This window comes from Pleurodeles waltl, chromosome 3_1 (genome assembly GCF_031143425.1).
Source record: "Pleurodeles waltl isolate 20211129_DDA chromosome 3_1, aPleWal1.hap1.20221129, whole genome shotgun sequence".
In the NCBI taxonomy this organism is placed as follows: Eukaryota; Metazoa; Chordata; class Amphibia; order Caudata; family Salamandridae; genus Pleurodeles; species Pleurodeles waltl.
In genome coordinates, this window is record NC_090440.1 from 539,773,697 (window position 1) to 539,797,265 (window position 23,569).

The window sequence follows — 23,569 nt, forward strand, 5'->3', positions numbered from 1 at the left end:
GCCACCGTTAGCCACTCGCAGACCCCTCCTGTGACCTCACTGGGGTCTTCAAACCCCCACCTCGCCCTCTTGAAGAAAATCCTTGATTTTCTAGAACATTTTTAACAGTAGTCGATGGACTGGCCAACAGAGTGGGAAATCTGATAATTCACCATCTGAGGTACCAAAGCAAAGGTGCCCAAGAGCTAAGCATATGAGACTGAATAAAATGATTAATGCAGGACACAACAGCTTTGCAGTCGAAGCTCGCGTCGGGGTTGTCGGACATCCGAGACCACGAGATTCAGTGAATCCATGAGAGCTCTTCACGCGCCTGTCACTCACTGACCGGAGGCTAGGCCTCTTCATTTTACGGATATTAGCATTATAAATCCATACCGTTCATTAAATAATGCTCCTACTATAGATGAGCAACGAATGACCTTTGCACTCCACAATAATCGGAACATGACAGGGGGTCAGCACGCTATCTCTGCAAAGTTCAAAGGTCATCACTTAGCAGTAATTAGAAATACAATACCCGTGATATTTTCATGTATGAATACTGGATAAATAGGGAATGTGCGGCAGGGCGAAAGCGGGGGCGTTTAGAATAAGGGAAAATGTTTAAGAGAAAAGGAGACAAGGAGTAGGGAAAATTCGCGAGATCGAACGCGAGGGTGAGGGAGAAAATCCACTGGAGTAGCGAGCGACCGACAGGAGAGAAAGAAGAGGTTGGGAGAGCGGACGACCGACAGGAAGGGGCAGAGACGGAAAGAGAAGGGATGGAAGATAAAGAGTGAAAGTGTTTGGTGAGTAAACCGGGAGGCGGAGGAGTCCGAGAGCAAGAGGGAGGCGGTGAAGAGAGTGAGTGAGAAAGAAAGGGGGAAGATATGTCCGAAAGAGTTGCTTTTAGGGGAATGGGGGTTGTTACAAAGAGGCAACGTTGGTGCAAAACAAGCAACTGTTAACTTTATCTAAGAGGAAGGGTGAACACGTAAAAGGAGGGTTGATAAAAGAGGTGAGTGGCAGGGGAAGAAAGGGGAGCACAATCAAAGGAGCAAAAGAAGGTGGGGTGAGAAAAGGGGGAGAAAGAGGGAAAGGTGGACCAAGGACAGGCAGGGTGCAACAGGCAGAGTGGGGGGTGGACAAAAGGAAGTGCACCTAGGCAAGGTGAGACGAGGTCTGGGGTGGAAACCATGGTTGGCGTGACTGGAGGAGCGGTGGCAGAGGAGGACAGAGGAAGAGGGAAGCCGAGGGAGGGAGGGAGAGTGTGACGGGGGAGTGAGGGTGGGGGCAACAAACGACAAAGTTCGTCTGTTGTTGTGGAGGGAGCATATGGCAAGGGATGGAGTGTGGCTTGGAGCAAACGAAAAGGGGTGCAAAGGGGAAGAAAGGAAACAAGGGAAGAGAAGACACAGGGAGGGAGCACTTGAGTGTAGGGTGAACAGAATTTTAAGGCCAAAGCCCGGGACATTTTACAAAAAAATAGAAGAAGAACTACAATGTTACTTCAAACTAGAGCACAGAATGACAGCGCTCATCACCACGGAATTACAGAAGAGGCACTAAGAGCATAATTAAAATGCATTTAGTTAAAGCCAGTATCATGTCTGTTGATTAAATTGTTTCCAATAACACCTGCTAACTATCTCTTCTTTGAAAAACAAAAACTCACCTCCCACAGATTACAGGCGACCCTCTTTAAAAACCGGGACACCAGCTAAATTTGCTGGGACAGCTGGTGAAAAACCAGGACTGTCCAGGCAAATTCGGGACGCCTGGTCACCCCACTCGAGTGGAAAAAAGGGGGGAAGACCGAGGAACGGGGAAGTCGTGGGCCTGGGTCAGATGGTGAATGGTGAACCGAGAAGAGATGGGGAAAGACATAGGTGAGACTGAAATACAGGAGAAGGAGGGCAGTAGGAGGCAGGGGTGGGTAGTGGGAGAGAAAGAGAGCGGAGGCTGGGAGGGAGAAGTGAGGGTAGGAACTGGATGAGAGACGGGGGGAAGGTGAGCGAGCAGGACACCAAACAGACCAGCATGGCACAGCAGCATCACAAAGGAGATGAATACCTGAATTCTGATCCTCCAACTTAAACTCTGGGCAGAGGCACCATAATAATACTGAGAGGCCGATGCATTGTGTGCAAGCCTGCTGCATCCTCACCTGAGCATGCTACACCTGCAGGATCGCCAAGTCCGGACGGTGCCCAGAGGCAGAGGGGCATCCTTTTCAGCATATAATTTAAAGCATGGAAAATGAATGCCACCAAAAGGTAACCTAGCAAAGCGATGAAAATGTTCAGCACCAAAAAAAACTTCCGGTAGGGGTCTAGGTGTAGGTGCCCAATTTGGGAGGGAGTCATAGTCCAGGTTAGGTTTCAAGTTGTAGGTTATGGCTAATATGGTGTTTGTAGAGTCAGTTAACTATTTTGATGGAATACATTTTGGTGCTTTAGAATTAGATTTTTCTTTGATGCTTTAAACTAGGACGAGTAGTACAGAACAACCTACAACAGAGCAGGAAAAGCTAAATGTCTAACACAGAGAACATTAACAAGCATTTGCAATGCAATAGGTCTCGTATTTGCTTGAGATAGATCTATTGGCACTGTAAATTCATAACTGGACTTTTCTTGCCACATAAATTGGTCAACCCTGCCTCCTAATTTCGTCTTTGTCTGCCATATAATTCCAGTGGCCCTACATATAACTAAATCACTTCCATTTACTTTCTTCCTCTATCTGCAGCAAAAAATTTAAATGTTGCCATTTAGCATCCTAATTTAAATCTGCCACGCTAATTCCAATAGAATACCACTTTCACCACCCCACCATCAGAGTTGCTGGCTGGCTAACACGGTTCCCCCCAAAAAGACAAAAGATAGCCACAGAGGAGAAATAAACTATAAGGGTCACCCAAACATATCAACAGTGTTCAATCAATCATAGTGTAATAAGGATGTTAAGTTGGCCTGAATCATTGACATATTTGTAATAAGGAGAGATTATTAAAACATATACCAATATCATTTAAACCTTTATCAGAAATAAACTTTTGGCATTAGACTGTAATGCTCAAAACAGCCCCTAGAAGGCACATAACAAAACATATCATTTGTAAGAAACATGGTCATGTAGGCATATTGTTAACCCCTAGAGGGCATAACACCCATGAAAAAACACAGGAGAAAGTAATGTAGTGTTACCATATACCTAGCCCCTAGAGGGTGTTTTTAGGACTAGCAGGCCTACTGAAATATTAAAAACAAGGCCTTTAAAACAAAACTTCTCCCAGCTGCAAAACAAAAGTTCTAGACACGAGAAAGCTTAAGAGACACTGAATGGTGGGAGGTGTTATTATTTTGGGGTCCCCACTAACCTAGCGTGGGGACCCAGAGATGATGGAAACAGAAAGAACGTTTTGAAGGTGGTCCCATTGTCCTAGGACCACCACAGGCTGAGTTATGAACAAAAGTGTGTTGTAAATGTAGTGCCCTGCAAAGCATTATGGGGCAAGTTTTTGTGCCGCAAATATTATACTATGTTGACTGCAATGCTCAGAACAGCCCCAGATGACACCTCAATAAAAATAACATTTGGCAGAAACACGGTCATGTAACCATACAGTCAGACCTTAGAGAGCATAACCACATTAAAAAAGAATGTGAGAAAGTAATGAAGTGTAACCATATATTTAGCCCCTGAAGGACAGAGTGAATTACACATTTCCAAGGCTAGTAGGCCTATAGTAATGATATTACAAACTAGGCCAATAAGTAATAACTTCTCTCAGCTGTAAAACAAAAGTTCTAGCCCTGAGTGAGCTTAAAAAGATAATGAATGGTGGTAAGGGTTATTATTTTGGAATCCCCACTAACAGTGTTGTGAACCAAAGATGATGTAGACAGAAAGAGCACATTGTGGTAAATGTTGTGTCCCATTTATCCTAGGACACCACAGGCTGAGTTATAAGCAAAAATGCTTTGTAAAAGTAATGCCCTGCAAAGCATTATGGGGCAAGTTTCCATGCGTTGCATATGTTGATATGACTGTAATACTTAGAACAGCCCCTAGAGGACACCACAATGAAAATATAATTTGTAAGAAACCTGGTCATGTAACTATATAGTTAGCATCTAGAGGGTATAACATACCCAAAAGAAAATGGCAGAAAGTAATGCAGCGTAACCATATATTTAGCCCCTAGATAGCGCAGTGCATTACACATTTTTACGAGTAGCAGGTCTACAGCAATGATATTACAAACAAGGCCCTTAAAACACAAGCTATTCCCAGCAGGAAAACAAAAGCTCCAGCCATAAGAGCGCTTAAAAAGACAATGAATGGTGGGAGGAGTTATTATTTTGGAGTCCCCACTAACCTAGTGTGGGGACCCAGGGATGACCTAGACAGAACGTTGTTGTGCTGAACGTTTTGGTGCTGGTCCCATTGTCCTAGGACCACCACAGGCTGACTTATGAGCAAAATGGGTTCTAAAAGTAATGCCATGCAAAGCATTATAGGGCAAGTTTCCCAATTGCAGTGAATATTGTAGTATCAGCTCTTCCACTGTGCCGGGACAGCCGCTTTCGCTTTTAGAATTTCTGTTTTACACAAAGCATTTACCAATTTCAAGTGTTTTAAGGGGAGAGCCACAAGAAATTACTCTCATTAGGTAACTGTGAACAATGTGACCAGCGCACTAATGCTGCTGATCGAATTCACGCTGTTGTGCCTGTTCGCGCTGTGAGCGCCATGCAGCATGAAGAGGAGATACAAAAGAAAAAATAGTTTGCTCACGCTTAATTATATTGGCAATTGTGCAATAATCCATGTAACAGGGGCAGTCTGCAAGGTGTGACAAAAACAGCCTCAAAGCGGGACAAACCTAAAGCATTTACCGATGACATGAAGTGATTTTTGAAAGGCAAGCCCAGGAACGAATGAAAGTGATGGGCATGAGATGGGTGCGGTTAAAAGCCCACAATACTTATAACAGGTCAAAGCACGTACACGCTCAACCTAAAAACCTAAGGAAAGAATTTCCAATGAGGAAATTGTAGACATTTCTGTCTGGTGTATATCGAGATTGGTGATCCCAACTAGCAAAGTCATGTGGTAAAGTGATGCTAAGCCACCCAGAATAGAGGTTTACACTACCAGTTCAGAGTGTGACTTTTGAGTAGAATGCTACAGCAAAAATAGCGCAGCAATGAGTCACAAAATGTGAACCAATCAGTTTGCCTGCGGTTTCTTATTTCTTCACAGCAAGCACATGCCATCTTGCAGCATTTTTGTCTGCAAGGCCTCAGAGAACAGGCAAGCTTTCCAAAGGCCTAAATCTCTACATTTCCCAAGAGACATCCAACACTCGTACACGTCTGTTTTGTTTGTGCTTTGTGTTTTAAAAAATATTGTTGTGGAAACATCAGAGCTAGCATCAATGCAGGTTTTGGCAGAATTCTTCTTTCAAGGATGAACACTGCATTGCAGGGCTTCCAAGTAGAGTTTTGACATTCATTTGGGAATCAATACACACCCTGACCAAGTAAAACAAATGTTGTGTGTATTAGCTACTTACCACCAATCCTATGTTTGTATCCATTTTCTCATATCCTTACCTGCCACCATTAAGCTGGGTATCTCTTATCCTTTGGCAGTAATTAGAAGCACATTTACATTCCTTTATATCTTTGAATTTGTACATTGAGCTTTTTGACATTTTTAAGCTCTACATATTCGTGCAACATTCTGGTGTGCTCTATTCATTCCTCAGCAGAGTGCCCCGTGCTCGGACCAGCCACCGGAAAGCAAGCAGCTAGGAGACTTCGAGAAGCCTGCTACCCTCTTGAGATCCATCTGAACTGGACTTAAGGTTTAGGATCTGGGCAATGGAGACCAGAAGGAAGGTGCAATACTCAACCCCAATCATCAGTGGGGCAGAAAATACATGAAGGGGAAAATCAAGCCAGAACCTGGGTGCTTCACACAAGTGTTGTTGGCAAGGTCACTGTTATTTTGAACTAGTCATTAAAGGCTTAGTCTTATTAAGTAGAAGGCAGGGGTTGAGAAGAATCAAACGTAGGTCGAGGTGGATTGCCCTATTGGAAAAACGGAAAGTTTACAACAGGGCAGTGCCCCTTGAAAGGCCTATGAAGTTGAGGCATAGCAGGGCTTTAAGTGGGGTGAAAAAGTGTGTGTTTTGGGGGGGTGGGGGTGTTAAATAATTAGGGGCTTGGCTGAAACCTTTGCACTGAAATTCACAGACAGTACCACCCTACCCACACAACTGCATAGAATTACAACTGCAACTGGCATACGTGGTCTGTGCGCTTTGCGGAGGGGGCCAAAGATAAGATTACCACGTATTCTGAACACCTTTTTTCCCCTGACAGCCACTGAGAGAAACTTGCACTGCCTTCAGCCAAAACTCAATTGTGCCCCATTATAAACACCTAGACTAGACTAGTCTCAGAGACTTATAAAGCGCACGGCTACCCTGCGAGCTTCGGAGCGCTAGATGTGACTCAATTCAAATTATGCACTAGAGAAGTGTAATATGTTGCCTGAAAAAAAAAACGTAACAACATCCTAGAAAAAGCAAACACTCGTAGGGAATGCATGATTATGTAAAGCATGTGAAATATAAGCAGGACCGACATAGATTACATTGACTTTTTTTTACATTAATTGTTCAGAAATCGATCATTGTTTTTGCATGAAAATGTTAACGACATGAATAAAATGTTAAGGACGTGAATACGGGTCCCGAAAGGGACCCCCGTTTCAATGTCCGTTTTCAATTACTTCTGGGTCTAAGACCCGGAGGGACCAGGTCTACTTACAGTCCTAAGGCAGAATCATTCGCACGCCAGGCTGGTATCGGACATGCGACTAACTCTATCCCAGCCCTACTAAGACAGAGACTTGTTGAAAACCTCCCAATTATTCCAACAGAACAGCCAGAAGATGCACCGCTGCTTTGAAGGAGGCAGGAGGCGTAGGAGGGAACTCTGCAGAGGACTAATCTTTTTCAAAGATGCTCGTAGACATATTGAGTAACAGAGACAGAAATCACTGTCAGTAGGAGGAAGAAGAAAAGTGTGAGTTTCACAGTGAGGTCTGAGTAGACAGGGTTGGAGAGTTGGAGTTCTAGAAGCACAGGGGCTGGCATGCGGAGGTAGAGGGCACAGCTCAAAACATCGGAAACATTTTCAAAGTAGAAGGAACAACTGACAGGCACTCACTTGTAGACGGTGCCACCATTTCCATGGCCCAGGATGTCTCGGTAACAAATGTCCTGCTCGTCCATCTCCAGGAGAAGGAGGGAGGCGGAGGGAAAAAGAAGACAAGAGAGGTGTCAAACTACCGATAGAAATGTCAAGGAAAAGCAAGTGCAGCCCATAAAGCATCGGCTGCGCAGGTCATTCCAAGTTCAGCTGCAAGAAGGCCAGGATCAATACAACATTTGCTGTCCAATTTATAAAAGGCGATACCAGGGGACACTGTGATGGACGCTTTAATGGCCATTTGTTTGCCGGGGTCGTTTCATTAAAGTTTGATAAAAGGTGTCAAAACGGGATGATATAGACATGGCTGAGCTGCAGACGGCCCTAGAGCCCAAGGCATGACGGTTCAGGGGGCATCCCAGATAGTTCTGGTAAAGGTTAGGGAGGGGGGGCACTTGGTGATTGTTACCCTTTCTAAGGTCAGCTAGTCTAAAGGGGCTTTACCCACTCACATGGGATTCTTAACAAATATACACAAGCTATGACAATTGTGTGCACTTGATTTTTCTGTTCAAGTCGATGCTGGACCACTCTTGTGAGTATACTGCTGGGACGTGGATTGGCTCCTCTATTCACAATATTTTTATTAGGTCACATGAGCAAAGGAGCCACACCTAAGTAAGCAATCCGAAAAGACGCACCTCACAAAGATCTGCAAAATTCTCATCTTTCACAGGTCAGGACTGTGGATCAGCAAGTCCAATTCAAAATTGCTTTACTTATGATAGAGATTTTCCACTGATTCTGTGTCATGAGCAAAGGTGATTATTATACTTTTGCACATATACTTACTGAGCAGAAAAGAACATTCACATAACAAACATAACACAAACTTCACACTTAAGCTAGAAGTGACTGACTTGAATTACGAGACATTTTACAGGGGGTAGAAAAACAGGAATTAGATGTGTTGAAAAAATTTAGTAACTGTTTCTTTCGTAGTTTCACTTGAGCATGGCCTGATGAAGTGAAATCTTTTAATGAAAGCTTGCAAATAAATCATTTGCTTAGTCTAAGGTGAAATTTTCATGCTTGTGTCTGACAAATATTTGTAGAAAATCCACCTATTCAGCGTACTCACCCAGATATTTTGCCTTTTGCTGGACCCTATATTTTTTGTTGGCTTTATGACTCTATGCACTATGCCACTGCTATCCAGTAGTAAAGTGCCTATGATCCCCTTCTAAATGAGGTCAAATTGGCCTACTCAGAACTGGTATATTTAACTTGCCTATAAGTACTTAGTATATGGTACAAGATGTACCCTGGACCAGGAAGTTGAATGTCACTAGTGGACTGCAGCATCATCCACTATAATGGCAGTACAAATATAGCATTGTAGCCTAACCATAACAGTGAAAAACATGCCCTATGACCTATCATAATAAACTCATTTTGACAGGTAAAAACCTTCCATTTAAATATTAATAAGTCATCCATATGTAGGCCTTGTAGCCCACATGGCATGGTGCATAGTATTTAAAGGTAGAGCATGTAGAAATTTAATGTAAACATGTCCTTGCAGTGTCTAGCACCCAAAGGCTATTTTCACTGTGGCTGGCACAGCTGTCCTATGTCAAAAAACAGAGTACAGATTAGAATACTAGTACTGTATCTTGTGACTGGGACCAGCAAGAAAAAATAATTTAACAACTATTTTTAATACTTTTTAAAAATCCAATTCAATGGCGGAGCCGGATTTTAAATGAATACTAAGGAGAAGTGAATTTTGTATATTTACCTTTTCTTAGCCTGACGTTCCAGGAGACTAATCTACATTAGCTCCCTAGCGTCATCCTAGCCAGTGATTAGCTTTGCACACGTGTGAAAACGGTGTCAAATGCCACCCAGGAGCAAAGAATATGCTGACCTTAAGGGGCAGAGATGACTCCTCCGAACTCCACAGAATATGAAGGGTGAGGGCTGCAGGCATCCTTTTTGAAACTAGTGTCAGATCCTGCTTGACAGGTCTGCTGAGTTCACATGCACTACTTGGGGCACACTTGAAAGGTAAAGAACAGGATGCAAATGCAATTCCTGTGTATTCAGTGGCTGGTTGCTGAAGGACCCTGCTTTTGTCCTACAAGACTTCTGTCTCTGAGTTTGTTGTGGGCATATTACCGGCGCCTAACTGGATTTTAGTATTAGATGTGGGAGGACATACGGATTTCCATAATATGTTCCCCACACACACCACCGGCTCTTAGAGGCCATCTTTAGCGTAGGCGATTACTTTTGCCATCTTAAAAATGCATTGAAATACTGCATTTTGCTCAAGTTTTCTGTAAAGCAGACAGAAACGACTTAAAATGGGGGTAGAGTAGGCCCCAGGAACGTTTACCCCATTGGTTAGGGAGGGGCCTGGAGACACCCCACCCAGTAGCTCATACCAGAGATATATGTGGCCCCAAACACACATAAGGTGATGCAAGGAATGCTTGCAATTTTTCTAACCACTGGCAATGTCTTGGGTAGCCTTCCAACCGATTATTCCTTTGCCCACCAAATTACCTCAGTTTCGACCCAGCCATTTGCAAATCAGTCTTGACTTTGCCCCAATAGGAACAGTACAGACCAAGCTGCTAGGTCTTCCCTGAACCAGAACACAAGCAACTCAAGAACGATTTTGCCCTAATCGAAGCTCTGCAGTGGGGTGTAGCAAGCAATTCTCCCAGCACCTTTTGTGTTTTTGATCTACTGCCCTAAGAGCCAAGGGTATGCCGAAATGTGGGTCCTGTGCTCAATATGCCACTGCAACAAGCTACACATGATTGATGAGTCTCACTCAGGGCAAGCCACTCTTTGGTTGCTTGTGGTCTGGTTCAGGCAGGATCTGTTTAACACCAATAACCAACAGAAAGGGTCACCAGCCACCCTTTACGAAGGGCCTTTTGCTGTGCGGCAACACATGCTGGCTCATTTTTAGTAATTTTTGATTCTTGTGAGTAAAAAACTAAATAAATTGGGGAAAATCAGCAGATTGTGGAGCAGATGATGAATTATGTGGTCAAAGTGGCAAAGATGATCATGCAGAAAACACCCCAGCCGCAAAATTGCACAATTCCAGTGGCCCAGTCTAGAACATAATTTTGAAAGATAAGTCGTGAGAGTGCTCCAGCACTAAATGTGTGAAAAATTAGAGCTAGGTTTCTGGGCCCAGGGAAAAAAAGAGTTTCCAGAAATTAAGCATAAAAAAGAGTGATGTTACTAAGCATGAGAAATATGATCGCTCTATTAGGGATTCCAAATACACAAGGCATAAAAGAGCTTCGTTAGCGAGGACAAAAGTGATTTTGGTTTCTGAACTGTCATGATAGCGCACAGTCTTAACAGCAAAGTATCTAGTGGTATTCTTACAAGCTCTTATAGCTGTCAAAACCAAGAAATATGACTATCCGAGAAGATTGCAACGTCCTTTGGGTGGAGCGGTAGGTAACCAAAATACATTACTCGAATGTGTCATTCTTTCGAGAGCCAAATAATCCATCCATTGGTGATGGAAACAAGCCCCCGCCCCCTCCGACCCACACCCGCGTCCCCAGAGACCAAGACACTATTGGCTGGCAGTCACGCACAACCCACGGGCGGGCTCCGGTGGAGGATACAGAAAATCCCCCTTTATGGAGTCGAACGCGATGACGGAAAAGCCAAACGCGGCTCGCTGGCGTGTTATGAACTGCGGCTGACACAGCATCGATACCGGATCAATGCCCGCCATTTACCTTGAGTGACGGGCACGGCATAAATATTTATGTCGCATAACCGGTGTCAATGGAGCGGCCCAAGAAGGCTATTTCGAAGCTGTCAATATTTGATTATCCTGAAGGATGGCACCGCCCTTCCATTCTGCCATGAATTCCCCCTCTCTGAGCCCGGAGACACCGATATATGTTTTGCTGCCTCTCCGGACAAACGTCTAGCACCAGCGAAGAGCCTATCTCGATGCAGGAGCCAGGAGCGCACCCCCACACCCAATTAGGCTGTGGCTGCTTTAAGGGCCGCTACATATACACCAGAGTTTAGGCCGCCTTGGCATTACCTTTGCCTGCCCTGACCAGGGCGGCGCGCGCTCAATTATTCCATGGTGGAGCACGGCGAGCCCACGGTGAGGCCCGCGTGAATGAATATCCACATCTTCGCCGTTCTGCGGTGGCACCACTATTGTACCCAGCCACTTGGCACTGGGAGCTCTCAGCCTGTACACTCCCGCTGGGCTGAGGTGGTGCTAGGCCTGCATGCAACCATTAGGTCTCTGAGAACTCAGAGCCATAACACACAAAAAAACACGAAGTAGCATAGGTTGCGCTATCCACTACACCGTAATGGCGCCAGGGCTGTAAAAGGTCACTGGGCAATGCTAGCTGAGGGATGGAATACGCCAAAAAGCTGAGGTGGCGCGAACCAACACGTTACAGGACGCAGTAAGACTGCAAGCACCTGCAAGGAAGCCATGCATCGACAGATGCCTTTGCCCCCTATGTTGTTCAGATGTAAAAGTTAAATGCATCCATTAAAATGAGGGATGGTACCCACCTTGGATTACACTCCAAGCAACTCGACTATTACTCGTCGCGAGCTGACCAAATAACAGACATCGGTCATTTCTGGATGCGTGAAAGCTAAGCATTTCCAATTTAGCTACAAATTCCGTTCCCAGACGCACCTGAATTTACACACAACTTTCAATGGTGGCCTACTAGGCTACAGCGGGCACGTTTGTATTAAGACACAAGGCTGGGCTGAAACGAAGACTCCGCTTTGCCACTGTGTCACCAGAGCTGAACATGAACCAACCGTGGCAGAGTTGCGGCCTCCACAATGCTGTCACAGCACTAGACTTCACCGTTATGATGTCATGGTAGTCTTGATGGTGCCAGGATTGCACAGCCACCAACTAGGCTTTGGTGGCATATATAAAACCACCAGTTGTTCACATCTTCTGGCCCACAGAGGCTCCAGAGCTGCGCATGGCTTTATTCACCCTCTTGGGAAGAGACGTAACAAGGGCCAGCATGCACCCACTCTCTCACGGTATTCTCAGGGATGTATGCCAGGGCAGCTGCTTAGCCGTCGTGGCGTCAGTGCTGAATGCATTCACCAGGTCACGGTGTTGACAGGATTGCACACAGTGACGCAAAGGCCGCGGGGAATCACTAGGCCAATGCGTCACCAGGACTGAACAAAAATACTACAACAAAAGAGAGCCAGGACGGCACACACACACTAGTTAATGGTGGTACAAGGGCTGGACACGTGCCAGGTAGACTGTGGTGGTTCTAGGGTACCTTACACCCAGTACGATGTGGTGGTGCAAAAACCACCCACGCACGCGGGCGCGCTGATGCGCCAGGCACTGTAGCCCAAGGCATCTCCAGATGTGTACACGTGCTCACTATGGCACATTAGTGCCAGGGTTGAACGCGCGCGAGCGAGCGCACCTATTTAGCTGTAATTGCAGCCAGGCCGTACACGCATCCGTCAGGATGAGGCGTCGCCAGGCCCGGACTAGCTCTAGGTACCAGTTCGGCCCGCTGTCTGAAGGTGGTCGCAGCTAACAGAGGCACTGGCTAGGTAATTAGCTCTCTGACACGCTGGGCAACGGCGATTTGATTCATGAAAATGCCATTTAGGTGGACAGGACGACCACCACGCAAGAAGCACAGGCGCAGATTAGATAATTAAGATTTCTGCCTTCGGAACAGAGGGCAAGTGAGGGGCGGTTAGGGAAAAATCAATAAGACTCTCTTATTTGCCGTGACACAGATGTCTCACTCAATTGAGCCTAATGGGAAGATGGGAGGGCCGCTGACAGGTGCCGGGCCTGGAGAGGCATTTACCGGCCTTCCTGCACCACAACCATGACACAATATTTATCCTGCAATCGAAGGTGCTGGAGGCTTGGGCAAAGGACGGCATTGTGTTGGTACCCTGGACACCCCATACCCTACACAGCCTAGGGGTGCAGGGAACTCACATATAAAGTCAACCACACGGACTTTTGGTCAATATTTAGGGGGAAATGGCGGCAATAAGGAGCGTTAGTAGCTTTGGAAGTAACAGGTCTCTGCAAATTCCCTTTCAAAGCTTCCAGTATCCTTAAGAAACGGTGTAGTGAAGATGGAAGGGGACGTCTGCCGATTTACAAAACATCCACAAGGATTTGTCATAGTTAACGCTTGGGGCGATGGTGGAAAAATCACGACGCGATTTAGAAAAGCTGGAGAGAGGCCTGGGGGAAGGCAGCTTATGTTTCATAGAAGGGAATACAAAGCAATCCATTGAGCGGCCAGAGCATCTCATATATGGAGGGCTGTAAGTACCAAATGGCAATAACACGCGTGGTGCAAGGTGTACAGTTCAGCACTCTGTCTCCGGTTTAGAACCCTGCGCCCTATTCCTTTTTTTGTGAGAAAACGCCTGTTGGTTTGCACCTGGTGATCTCTGGCCCCGGAATCCATAGATGTAATCTAACCCAAAATACCAGTTCCCCAGTTCCATCAGGTAAGCCTGTGGGACCATTAAGTGCCACGCCCCAGCGGACGTCTCTGCAGGTTCGGGACCACTGTAAAGCCACTTTGGGTGCCAGCCCAACTCCAGCATGAGCTGCCCCACAACACGGAGTGTGAGGTGTTTAGAAATTCAAATACTGTATCCGTTGTGGATACAGAATGCCACATCCTCAGACATTTAGAATTTGTAAACTTACTCACTGACAACAAAGAGCCTCTTTGGGCACAGTGTCTGCGCAATTCGGGTAGCGATTTATGAATTACATGCACTTTTGAACATTCTCGTACAGTCACCTGGGCTCCGACCCAGTGAGTGAGCCACAGCTGCCCTAGGGCTGCTGGGAAACGAAGGCAGAAGGCAGGCGTAAAACAACCAATTCGATGCATCATATTATTTTATTTAGCATTTCTCACTTACTGCTTGGCTGTAATAGCCCACAGTAAATGCATATAGTCGCTATGACTGCACAGAAGACACACACCTTTTTGGTTAACACTGGTCACCGGCCACTCGCCCTCTTGTTATTTCTATTCTAGTGCTTTACCAGACAAAAGTAGTATTTGTGGTTGGGGTGATATTAAGCCCCTTGAGGTGCTACAACATTCTAGTTCTTCTTGCGCTCTGCAAGGAAAAGGGCACAGATACCTTTGTTCCAGCTTGTGTTACTAAACAAAATGTAACCATTCGTTCCACCAATCAACTTCCCATTAACAGTCCGGGGCCTCCCCCTGTCATACACCGACTCAACGCTCTGTTTACTGGCCTCCCGGAACCATCACTGACTGCAATCTAAGCAGTTTACCCTGCAATGAACCACCAACCAAATAAGGACCCAATGAATTAAAGCCTTTTTTAGTCACAATTGCAAGTAATTTTTACTAGCTATTGAACTTCGTTTGCGAGTTGGAAAAGCATTTTTGCAATCTATTTCAAACTATGATTAGGTGAAGGCAAAAGAGGGCAGGGTCCCCTCCTCAATTGTGAATCGCAATGAGATTGATCAATGATTGTAGTCGCAAACCACTGAAATGTTACTGAGTTGTTGAAGAAGATGGTAAAAGCAAAGGGGTAGCTTCCCCATTGGGAGTCATGTCTTTCTAAACAAGAAAAGTTCTTTTTGCTTGTTATTTTTTTGCTTTGTTTTTTAAAGCAGCCAGGAACATAGGCTGCTCTAAAACAAAGTTTTCTATTTCGGAATGCAAACATGGAAGTAATGGTCTGCTGTACGTTGCAGGCCATCATTCCCGTGTCCAAGGAATCACAGATAGTAGCTTGACTAATTATTAATCTTCTGATAGAGGTTTCTAGCCACAGATTCCTCACCTTTTGAGAATTCTCCAGGAGTCACACTGGATTGGGAAGCTTTTCAGCAGAACCTGTGTGTGCCAGAAGGCGGCGCCTTGCAGCTCCGCACTGATGCCCTTCTGCTCCCAAAATGGCAGGCACTATTAGGTGGCACTCCTGTGTGATCAAGTCTGTTTCTTTCTTTTCGTGCTTCCATATTCAGATCTGGATTTTCCTTTCATCTCTCGGAGACAACTTATCGCAATTTAAAAGTGTGAAAGGGATGTTACCCCTATCAAAATGACAGGTTTCAAGCCCTGTAGGGACTGTCGCAAACAGATGTCTGTGACAGATCACCATCAGGCGTGCCTGTGGGGTCACGCCACGACTTCAAGACCGGGGGAGACCGCTTGTCCATGAACTCGAAGGCCATCAGGGAATGCGAGGTGAAACTTTGTTATCAAGCGTAAGAAAGCTCAGTGCCGGGACTACTCCAAGTCCAGTTCTGCATTGAAGCTTCGATCCTGGTCTCGTCCCTGGAGTTGATGAAGCCGGTCCAGAGGACAGTCTTCGTGCTCCAAGTCTTCAGGTATGCACAAGAAGTCAAATCAGAGTTCTGCTCCTTCACGCCACTTGTACTCCCCTGAGCAAGGGATGGGCAGCGTCAACTGACTGCCTGCTCTTTAAGTCAGCTGATTCCACAGCTGGTTCCGGCACAACCTGAATTTACGAGGCCTTCCGCCGCGCCACACTGAAGAGGTCAGCTCAGCTATGCTCCAGTTCTTTGGTTCTTTACCAACTTCTGCTGGTGTGCATTCGGGCCCAAATAACCAAGAGGATTTCTACCTCGAATACTGTTGGCAGGTTCGCCCTCGGTGCCTACTGGGCCCTCTGAGCCCCTCTTGCTTCCAGCTCCTGTTCTGCCACTGCTCCTGGCACCTAAAACCACAGCGGGCTGAGGTACGTCAATGCCGATCTCACCATCTGAAAAGGTGGCCCCTTATTCTTCTCCAATGCCCACTCAATGTCGGTTTGGCTTTCACAGATATCGCACCCTAATTCAAATCGTACATTTCTGCTCTTGACTGACCACAAGGCAGGCAACATTCTTTGCATTCCCTTTTCAGCACTGACTCTGATAACGACTGTGACCCAGGTGATGAGTTCGCTCAACCCTATCAGCATGAAACTAGTATGGAGACTTGCAGGAGGCCAGTCAGTGGGCTAAACAGCTCCCCACAGAGATGTTTTCTCTCGTCCTGGGCCAGTCACCGAAGAATCAGCAGCCTATGTCATGGGCAGGGCAGCCAAAGTCCTTGATCTCAAGCTCCCCACTCCAGAGGTTAAAACGTTCTGACCAAGGTCTTGCAACCAGGCCAGACTTCTTCTGAGTCCCTCCTGCCCTACAATGATGCTGTGGTGGACACCCATTTGGGAACTTCGGTCAAACTCTGCCCTGGCCCAACAGTTAATAGACAAATCAACAGAAGCCAGCGTCCAGCTCTAGGCAACCTGGATTTTTTGTCACAGCACCTATCTCCAGAATGTCTTGTGGTGCAGGCGTCCACCAGCCATACCAATCAAAACACTTGTCTTACCAATCCCCCTGATAGGGAACTGAAGTGAGTGGAGACATTCGGTAAGCACCTCTTTGTGGCCACTAGCTTAGTTCAGCGTTCTGTTAATGATTCTTGTTGGTTGGGCCATTACAGGCATGCCATTTGGGAATCGGTGGCACAAGTCCTCACTGGCGTACCAGAAGATTTTAACCCTGTACTGACTAAGGCAATCAATGATGGTCATAATGCGGCCAAGTTCACAATTCGTATTGGCTTGGACACCACTGATTCCAATGGCTGTGCAAATGTTACCAGCATTTCCACCCACCAACAGGCTGTGAACTGGGTTATGTGGCGATGTCCACTCCACTCCTCCTTGATGGATATGCCGTTTATGGGATTTGCCTGTTCGGGGACAAGAGTGACCCCACCGTCTAAAGTTTCAAAGAGAGTAGGGCCACTGCTCGCTCTCTGGACCTTTTATGCTCCGCCTCACCAACCACAACAGTTCTAATGCTCCTTTCATGGCTTTGGCGCTCTTATCGCCAACCTGTCCAGCACTCTCGTCAGTTGTGCAAGGCAGGCAGAGCTACCCTATGCCCACGGGCAAAGTCAGCATGAAGCTCAGCCCGCCCCATCTGTCAAACCTCTTCAGTGTACCCATATAGGGTCACAGTCACCCTCAGAGTTAAAAGCCACAGATTCTATCCAGGTTGGCAAGAAATAATACTGGACAGGTGGGTCAATGAACTGTTCGCAAAGGCTACGCCTTAACCTTCCTTTTGTCCCTGCCACCGCACCTTCACCTTCCACTGTCCACCTAATGAATGATGGCAAACGATCACTAAATTTTGTGACAGGAAATGCAAGCCTTTTGGCCTGAGGCTGTCAAGAGGTTGCTTTTGTCAGAAGTAGGGAGTCATTGTTATTCCTGCTACTTTCTGGTGCCCAAGAAGGACAGAGGTCTTTGACCTCTTCTTTTATCAGCGACCTCTCAAAGCCATCCTCCAGAAGGAGACATTCAAAATGTTCACTCTGGCCCAGGTCTTGCCTGTCCTCGACCCTGGAGACAAGATAGTGGCGCTGGACTTGCAGGATGCCTATTTTGACATACCGGCCTGCCAGTCCACCGACGCTACCTGCGGTTCATGGTGGGAGAGAAGCATTTCAGGTCACTGTGCTTCCCTTTGGTCTCACCAGCGCCCCACGGGTGTTCACAAAAGTGACCATGCTGGTGAAAGCACACGTTCAGACGTGCAGGTCTACTCTACCTGGAGAAAAGGCTGTTGAAGGCGGGTTCATCCCAACTGCCTCCTGACTACAGCAAACCTCCTGTCATCTTTGGGGTTCACTACCAACATGCCTAAGTCACACCTGACTGTTTCTCAGACGCTACCCTACAATGGAGCCATTCTGGACACAGCTCAATTTTGTGCCTTTGCCTCAGTAAAGTGTGCCCAGGACCTTCAGTCTAAAATTCCAATCTTTCAGCCTTAGTCCTGGATTTCAGTTAGGTCGGCTGCGAGGCTGTTGGGATTGATGACCTCCTGCATCCTACTGGTCGAGCACGCCAGATGGTATATACGAGCTCTGTAGTAGAATCTGAAGTTCCAGTGGCCCAACATCAACGGGACCTCTTCAACTGCGCTGAGATTTCAGAGGAGAATGCAAAAGACTCGCCATGGTAGTTACTGGACCATGAGTGGATCAGTGGCAGAGCCCTTTCCCTTCCCCACCCTTAGCAGACAGTGGTGACCAATGCATTACTTTTGGGTTGGGTCGGCCATCTGTGAGAGGTTGTGATCAGAGGCCACTGGTCTCCAGTAGAGTCACGGCTTCACATAAACTTTCAGGAGCTGAGAGCCATCCGCTTGGCACTGAAAGCCTTCCTTCTGTCCATCAAAGGGAGGCTGGTACAGTTGCTCATGGACAACAGCACCGACATGTAGTACTGCAAAAAAGAAGAGTGGGGTGGGGTCATGAACTCTGTGACAGGAGCCCTTGCACCTCTGAAAATGGCTGGACAACCAAAGAATATTCCTGGTGGTGAATCACCTTGCAGGATCGTTGAATGCCAAGGCAGACGATCTCCATCATTGACATGTAACAGATCACAAGTGGCAGCTATACCTGGATGTGGTGCAAGGTCTTTTCCGCACATGGGGAGAACTTTGAATTGATCTGTTCACCACTATGGAGAACACGCAATGTCAGCACTTCTGTGTACTGGAGTTTCTAAGGCATGTCTCACTCTGAGATACATTCTGCCTCAAGTGGAATTCAGGATTCCTGTATGGCTTTCCACCAATGTCACTTCTACCCCAGTTCTCAAGAAGATCAGAACTGACAGGCCCAAGTAATTATATTGGCTCTGGATTGGGCAAGGAATGTATGGGGTTGCAGAACTCCTGGGCTTGAGAATAGGTTCTCCAATCAGGATACTGCTCTGGGAGGACCGGCTGTTGCAGCAACAGGGCAGGGTTCTGAGCTTGTGCCTTCACAATCTCCACCTTCATGCTTGCCGATTCAGCAGTGACAGCTGAACACACTTGATCATCCTCCAGAGGTAGCTGATGTCATCTTGAGGCGTTCCTCGAGGGAAACTGTAGATGTCTGTTCCTGGGACAAGTTTGTGGCTTGATGTGGCATTCTTCAGATTGACATTCTCTTGCCCGGCAAGGCTTTGCTCTAGGCATGATTAAGGGTTATCTTTCTGCCCTGTCAGCCTTCTTCCTGTTGCCTGGTCCGCCCCCTTTGTTTAAATCATCAGTTGTAATGCATTTTGAAAGGGCTGAAGTATGCTTCCCCCTTCTCCTTTTGCATTGCCCTAATGGAACCTTAATCTGGCCCTGACTTGTGTGCACTCTATTCAAGCAGCTTAACAGGTGTCCTCAACGGTTCCTCAGTATCAAAATAGTGTTTCCATTGCCACTGCTTCGGCACGGCATGCAAGTGTGTTTCAGGATCTCAGTACCAATCCACCATACACTTCCTTTTTCATAGACAAAGTGGTTTTGTGGACATGGGCATCTATCCTGCTGAAAGTAGTGACACCATTCCACATTAGCCAAAGCATCACTCTGCCAGCATTCTATGCTCTACCTCGACCCTCTCAGGAGGGGAGAATACAACGTTTAGGCCTCAAGAGAGCATTGAGTTTTTACATAGATTGCACCAAAGACCACAGAGTGGGCGATCAGCTCTTTGTGGGGTTCTCTGAAGCAAAAAAAGGCAGGACAGCAGAGAAGAGAACCAACTCCCAGTAGATCAGGCTCTGCATAACATTTGCTATGCATTGGGTAAAAAGCCGCCTCCGTTCATTCTGCCAAGGCCAAAACTGCTACCACTACATTAGCACACGGAATCTCTGTCCTAGACATCTGACACTTGGCTATGTGGGTGTCCCTCCATCCCATCACAATGGACTATGGTCTGGAAAGTCAGGTTGGCCGAGAGGGGCGTACTGCCCGCTCAGACCTGCAGGACATTCTGGTTGGAGCCCATTTACAGACCCATCTTCAAACAGGTACTACTTTGGTATCTGTTCAAAAGACGAGGACTCAGCAGCTAGAAGGGTCTAACAGAAGAACAAGTTACCCTAGTGCGCTTTCTGGTAGCGATCTAGCCACAGATTCCTAACCGGCCCTCTCATCCCCCCCATTCTGTAGTTGGACTCTATCTATTATTAAGATCTCAAGTCTAGGAATTTGCACACTGTCTACCAATTTGCTTTTGGGGCTCTGTGACTAGGGACAAGCTAGAAAGCAATTGGCATCATTTGCAGGAGTGGTGCCTATATAGACTCCACATGTCATTTTCAGACAGTAATGGCGTCAGTGCAGAGCTGCACGATGTCACCTTCCGGCACCCAGAGGTACTGCAAAAAAGTGTCCGGATACAGTCTGACACCGGGGAATATTCAAAAGGTAAGGAATATATAGCTACAGAGAGTGTGTACCAGAAAGGGCGTTACAGTAGGTAAGTAACTTGTTCATTAAGCAGGATATTAGGAGTTTGCGAAATAACCACAACTTAACAGTACATAGATTGCATCACAAAGTAACTGAAAGATCGCAAAAAGTTCATAGCCTCTTCACCGTCTACCTACCTTCCTGTACGTTACCCCTCTGACCCACAGGTCTTTCATGTGTATTTCTAAAGGGGGATGTGAGTTTTTATGTTACTCCTCCTCTAGAGTTTGTCTGTTATTCCACCTCTATTTCTCACTTAGGGTGTAAGCTCCCATTGTAAACATACCAATTTCTCTTTTATCCTTCATGTGGCGTTATATATCTTGTTCCTATGTACAATGCTCCACTCCCTTAGGAATTATACTCGGGTTTTATAAATACCCCTTAAAATAATTTAAAAAATACAAGTCAGTCTGCCTCAGCACACCTTTTATGTTCTGAGGATACGTATATGTTCTTCACCCTGTAACCCGGTTTAGCTATGCTGCATTGCCTTGCACACCAAGTCAACGAGAAGTAAAATAAGGCAACAGAAGGCCGACTGTACTCCCAGCTAAGAGACATAGCGTTTGAAGCATCTTGCCATCAACAGCGCAGTAGAACAGTAAATTTGAGCTGCCACCATCCCATGAGCTCCCCCTCATAACCAACAGTGCCAGGGGCAGTGCTTAAGCCTTGATTGGGGGTTAATGCAATAGGAGATCACAGGCACAGGGAGGGAGCTAGCCCATAACTAAAAAGCCGGGCATACCTCATAGAGGGAGGCCCAAGGTCAGTAGAGGAGGACACAAGACGGGGAGGCACCCTCCCCTCAGAATGCCAAGGATTTTTCACGGCTCCAAAATACTTCTAGCAATACCAGTATGAACTTCAAGAGGCACACCAGCAGAGCAGCTGCTCTTGAGGACATGAAGAGCTGAGGGCCCGGACAGGATTTAGCTTGAGGAGCGTGACAGGGGGATCCTTCAGGCCCGCCCTGCCTGGCACACTGACCCTGTAGCGATCCTGAAGACCTGATGTCCGGCAAGGAAAGGGCGCTGACGGTTGAAGGGGGGCCCTCAGGGCTGGTGCCTGCTGATGGCTAAGACCCTGACCCTCCCTGAACAAGTGCAGTGGGACACCATGGAGTATTGTTCCACTTAGGGCCTGCTTACAGGTCGGAGGAGGACGAATCCCCCCCACCATCGCTCTGACCTACAAGAGTTTCCAGCACTTCCAAATGGGTAAGGCGGCCAAGAAATGTGAAATTGACACCAGCTCTCAGAATTGGAAAGAGGTTGCCCCAGACATGTTGCCCTTCTAGAGAACCGCCCTCGGGGACTGTCCTTCAAGATATCTTCATGGCCATCACAGCCACCAGAAAAGTACTGGAAACAAAAATCAACAAGCTGGGAGAGGACTTAAGGCTACTGCGAGATGACCATAGATGTTTAACAGAGCACATGACTGCAACAGAGCGAACGTTGCCGAGATGCATGCCAGAATGACTGCACTGGAGACCAAGCAGCGCACACTAGAAACCCGAGCAGAGGACGCTGAAACAACGTTCGAATAGTGGGTATCCCCGAACGGGTGATGGGAAAGGATGCCCTGGCCTTCCTGGAAAAATGGCTACGGTAGGAGGTGGCCCCAGAGGGCCTCTCCCCCTTTTAAGCCCTAGAGCGGGCCCACAGGAGGGTCACAGCCCAGCAATCACTGCCGGGAGCGCCGCCGAGGCCTATGGTGATACAACTTCCACATTACAGGTACCGCAATCATATACTAGCGTGCGCTTGAACCAGGGGAGATATCCGCAAAGACAATCAAAAAGTAATGATGTTCCCGCATTTCGCTAAAGCTATCCAAAAAACAGTGAACAACATTTGTAGACGCTAAAAAAAGCCTTTGCCAGCTGGGCCTAAAATATGCCATGCTGTTTCCTGCATGCTTGCGGGTGATTTCACAGGAAGGCACACAATTCTTCCACACACCTCAAGAACTCTGGAACTGGCTAGACACGCAGGCACAGGCGTGCCTTAGCAGGGGGTCTCCAGGCAGGTTGCGCAGTGACGGCTCCTCCATTAGGACAGTGGAGCGTCGCCCCCAGCCAGCAGCAGAAGCTGCAAACCTTTCACCAGGAAGGTTTACCCTTTGAGGTTGAAGGGAGGGGCCACGGGGTGACGAGCACCGAGGGGAGTGTACTGTGCACTCCACTCTGAGCGCATGTGTGTTTGGCCGGTGCTCTTCGGCCGGCCAAACACACATGCGCTGTAGGCTCTGGGCTGGAGAGAGCCTGCACAGGGTCCCAGTCTTCCTGGAATTGCCAGGCCAGGACGCTCCCAGCCAATCCTGACGCTGCTCTGAGCAGCTTCAGGATTGTCTGCAGGGCGGGCACAGAGCCTATGCCTGCCTGCAGAGAGACGGAGGAGAGGAGCGAGGTACGTTTTTTAAAATTATTATTTTTTAATTAATTTTTCGACCAGCTCCCGCACTCCCCTCCCCCGCACCACACCCATCCCTTCCTCATTAGCAAAGTGAGCCAATACTGAGGGTGCGACCACCAGAGACGAGGAAGAAGAGGCACAAACGAGCCCCTGGCGGACTTGCGCCGTTGGGGGAGAAAGCCCAGAACGGCCAACAACATGCAGTGCAGGAAGTGGCGGTGATGAGCGGTGACGGCGAGGCCTTGCCTTCCCTGCTGACAGGAGAAGATTTCCGGAACTCAGCCACTTCCAGTGATGAGTTTACCTGAACTGACGGATGATAAACTCCTTAAGTTCACGCCACGCGCAGCGGATGACTTGTTTTAGCTACTTATATCAAAACATTTAAATGGTCCGCTTACTGTTACAATGAATGATGCAGGACACACTATCTGCTATATTAAAGCTGTCCCTTGTTTTACCCATATTATCGACGGGGAAAGGGGACCTAGCACAACGGTGGGGCTGCATCCGTCTATCCATCCACACATACATTTGTGTATGTGCAG

General features: G+C 47.1%; 1 protein-coding gene across 1 annotated transcript in view; it reads right to left on the reverse strand.

Moving 5' to 3' along the window:
* Nucleotides 1-23,569, reverse strand: part of MAP2K5 (mitogen-activated protein kinase kinase 5) — a 1,242,853-nt gene that overhangs the window by 921,792 nt on the left and 297,492 nt on the right. The window contains exon 8 of the mRNA XM_069222863.1: nucleotides 7,233-7,297. Within this exon, the coding sequence (XP_069078964.1) occupies nucleotides 7,233-7,297 (65 nt within the window). The remainder of the gene's footprint in view (nucleotides 1-7,232; nucleotides 7,298-23,569) is intronic.